At 37.1% G+C, this 4,113-nt stretch overlaps 1 protein-coding gene across 2 annotated transcripts in view; it reads left to right on the top strand.

Annotated features, from left to right (window-relative positions):
* NUP153 (nucleoporin 153) overlaps positions 1-4,113 on the top strand; it is an 86,616-nt gene that overhangs the window by 26,949 nt on the left and 55,554 nt on the right. For both annotated transcript variants that reach the window (XM_023512295.1, XM_003788324.3), the window contains exons 3-5: positions 2,473-2,721; positions 2,874-3,013; positions 3,090-3,218. In XM_023512295.1, the coding sequence (XP_023368063.1) occupies positions 2,473-2,721; positions 2,874-3,013; positions 3,090-3,218 (518 nt within the window). The remainder of the gene's footprint in view (positions 1-2,472; positions 2,722-2,873; positions 3,014-3,089; positions 3,219-4,113) is intronic.

Here is a 4,113-nt window from a genome sequence, read left to right as displayed (position 1 = left end):
CTCAAGCTGTCCTCCTGGGTAGAGTGCCATGGCACCACAGTTCACAGAAACCTCCAACTCCTGGGCTCAAGCGAGTCTCCTGCCTCCACCTCCCAAGTAGCTGGGACCACAGGCGCCCGCCACAACGCCTGGCTTTTTTTTGGTTGCAGCCGTCATTGTTATTTTGGCAGGCCCAGGCTGGATTCGAACCTACCACCTTAGGTGTATGTGGCTGGTGCCTTAGCCACTTGAGCCACAGGTGCTGAGCCATAGAATTCTTAAGATCTTGAAAATAACCCTAAAGGTGAATAGAGAAATTCTGAAAAAGAATAATGAGAATGTGGGGCTGGGTAACTTTAACAGGTATTAAATGTGTTCTGAAGCTGTAATGTTTAAATTTCAAAACATGGTGCAGAAATATAAAGGTAAATCATTAAAGGAAGGGTAAAACCTCTTGGAATTTAATATGTGGTAACAGTGGCTTCTCAAACAGTGAGGAAAGGATGGCTTATTAAGGATTATTTTAGATTATAAACAAGCTAACTGTTTAGAAAACAAAACTGAATTCTTCCTTCACTCCTACATCATAAGTAATTCCAGATGGAATCAGGATTAAACTTTTCTGGAAATAAAAGCAATATTACAAAAAATGGGTTTAAAAAAATTTTATTGTCTTGGAATGGTAAAAGACGAAGTGAGGCGTTAAGTTATTTTCTGTATTGCAAAAGACATAATTGAAAAGTGAATGGATTTAATCAACTGAAAAAAATAGTTTAATTCAACTGTCATCACATCAGTTTTAGTGATAAAACTATTACTAATTTTATTAGTATGAGATACTACATTAATCACAAATAACAGAAGAAATATTATCGATGCCTAACATAGGGAAGGATGCTTAGAAGCCTTCTTATTTAAATAAATGCAAATAAAAATAATGCTGTTTGACATATTAGACTGATAGAAATCAGAAAATAGCTGAGTGTTGTGGCACATACCTGTAGTCCCATATACTTGAGAGGCTGAGGCAAGAGAATCTCTTGGACCCAAGAGTTTGAGGTTGCTGTGAGATAAGACGCCAGGGTACTCTACTGAGGGTGACCAAGTGAAACTTTGTCTCAAAAAAAAAAAAAAAAAAAATCAGAAAAGGTTAATACTCAATTTTGGAGATTATGGGGAAATATACATTATTATGTCAGGAACTCCTTTGAATAATAGTTTAATAACTGTCATAAGCAAAAATGCATACGTAGTCTGATCCAGATGAAGCAATTCCATTTATAATTGTTTATCCTGTTGATTCTCAGGATGTCTGAGACTGCTTAGGGTAACGTAAGGGCCCAGCTTCAGGCATAATCATATTTTTTGTGGTGGCTTGAGAATATTTGTTTCATAGTTTCTCTTCATGATTTTCATACATATTTATAGAGGAAAACCATGGATTTATTCCAAAGAATTATGTTAAATATATACAAATATAAGTGCATGTATGTTTGATGAAGTATTGGGAAAACAATTGAATAAATAATTCTAACAAACAGTATGATGATATGATAAAATTCACAGTAGGGTTTTTTTTTTTTTGGGAGATGGCATGATCATGGTGTGCTCCAGCCTTGAACTCCTTGGCTCAAACCATCTTTCTGCTTCTGCCTCTTATGTAGTTGGGACTATAGGTGTGTACCATTATGTCCAGGTCAATGTAGTATTGAAAGGAAATGCTCTAACTGTAGAAACAAAATTGGTAAATGAAAAAACAAACCACAGAACAGGATACATAACATGATTACACATGTTCAGGGAAAATGTATTTGTATTTGGGAGAATGTACAAGTTTATTAGTGATTATTTCTGGAGGGACAGGCTTTTGCCTATTTTCGATGACTTTATTATAGGCTTCTTTAATTTTATTGTTCATGAGCATGTCTTATAACATTTAGTCAAGGAAAATCAAGAATCATGCCCTTTTGGCTCGGCGCCTATAGCTCAACCGGCTAAGGCGCCAGCCACGTACACCTAAGGTGGTGGGTTCGAATCCCCAGCCCGGACCCGCCAAACAACAATGACGGCTGCAACCAAAAAATAGCCAGGCGTTGTGGTGGGCGCCTGTGGTCCCAGCTACTTGGGAGGCGGAGGCAGGAGACTCGCTTGAGCCCAGGAGTTGGAGGTTGCTGTGAGCTGTAATGCCACGGCACTCTGCCCAGGGGGACAGCTTGAGGCTCTGTCTCAAAAAAAAAAAAAAAAGAATCATGCCCTTTTAGAAGTTGTATATAATTACTGAGCTACATTTTGAGACTAGATTAGGACGATTAATTTTAGTTGAAACTTTGGCCAAAGTATATCTTAAATTGGGCTTATCAAAGGCAGCCTTAGTGATTTGAATTGAAGCCAGATCATATACTTTAGTGTGTTTTCATAAAGTAAAAACCATTTTATTGTGATAGTGTATTGCTTAAAGTTATATATTAATACTATTAATGCTTTTCTTTTAAGAACCTTCAACAACTAGTACTGCTTCAAATTATCCAGATGTATTAACAAGGCCTTCTCTTCATCGGAGCCATCTAAATTTCTCCATGTTGGAATCCCCTGCATTACATTGTCAGCCATCCACATCATCGGCATTCCCTATTGGCAGTTCTGGATTTTCCCTTGTAAAAGAAATTAAAGATTCTACCTCTCAGCATGATGATGACAACATCTCAACTACCAGTGGTTTTTCCTCAAGAGCTTCTGATAAAGGTATTCTTGGCATTTGGTAATACTTAATTTTGGTTGTGAAATTTTCATGGGATGAAATTTTTTCTGACATAGTTATAATTGTTTTCTGTTTATAAAAATGTAGAGTCTTATAATTGGTGCTGGTACTATGCATTGCATATTTTTCTTTTCAGATATAGCTGTTTCAAAGAACGCTTCATTGCCACCTCTATGGTCCCCAGAAGCTGAGCGTTCTCATTCACTCACACAGCACACTGCCACCAGCTCAAAAAAACCAGCATTCAACTTGTCTGCCTTTGGAACACTTTCTCCTGTGAGTACTGACTGGGTTGGATTTAATTACATTTTTAGTATTTATTGCTTATAATTTATTTTGTATTTCTATGCAGTCACTTGGGAATTCTTCAATCCTTAAAACCAGTCAGCTTGGAGATTCTCCTTTTTATCCTGGAAAAACAACGTATGGTGGGGCAGCAGCTGCTGTAAGACAGTCTAAACTAAGAAATATACCTTATCAGGTAGGCTTGAATAGAAGAGTTGGTAACTTTTCTTTCACTTTAACTGAACAATAAGTTATTCAGCACACGTACAATAGAGTTTTGATTTAATTATTCTTGGTAAGATGATGGTGCTGTGGATTTCATTTTTTCAGTATGGGCATATGAACATTATTTTAGACCTGAGTAAACATTTTGTTTATTATTTGTGTGTGTACATCCTAAAATGTTGCCTTCTGCATCTCTGTCATCAGCCCCCCCTCCCATTACCACCTTCTGGCAGTCACTGGACTGTTTTCTTTCCCTGTAGTTTTGGCTTTTTCAGAGTGTCATATAAATTTATTCATATAGTATATAACCTTTTAAGTCTGGCTTATTTTGCTTAGCATAATACATTTACGATCTGTCTGTTTTTGCCTATATCAGATCCTTTTTTTTCTTGTTGAGTAAAGTGCCTAGAATATAGTTTATCATTCATCAGTGATAAGATCCTGGGTTATTTCCAGTTTTTGGCAGTTATGAATTATGTAAACAGTTTGTGTGAGCATTCATTTTCATCTCTATTGAGTAAATACTTAGGTGTCAGATATAGTAAACTGACTGGATGAAGTAGTTCATGCTTAGTCTGAGGCCAGAGGATTGCTTGAGGGTAGGAGTTTGACACCATCCTAGGCAACATAGTAAGACTAAGACCCTATCTCTATAAAATAACAAAATATAAAATAAAAAATTACCTTGGTGTGGTGATATGCACTTGTAGTCCCAGCTACTTGGAAGGCTGAGACATGAGGATTGTTTGAGCCCAGGAGTTAGAGAACACAGTGAACTATGATCATGCCACTGCACTTTAGCCTGAGTGAGAAAGTGAGATCTGTTTCAAAAACTAAATAACTAGGCTCGGCGCCTTTGGCTCAAG

Source organism: Otolemur garnettii, unplaced genomic scaffold (genome assembly GCF_000181295.1).
Source record: "Otolemur garnettii isolate 467f Iridium unplaced genomic scaffold, OtoGar3 scaffold00026, whole genome shotgun sequence".
Taxonomy (NCBI): Eukaryota; Metazoa; Chordata; class Mammalia; order Primates; family Galagidae; genus Otolemur; species Otolemur garnettii.
Note: the sequence above shows the minus strand (reverse complement) of the source record. Positions and strands in the feature narration are given on the sequence as shown.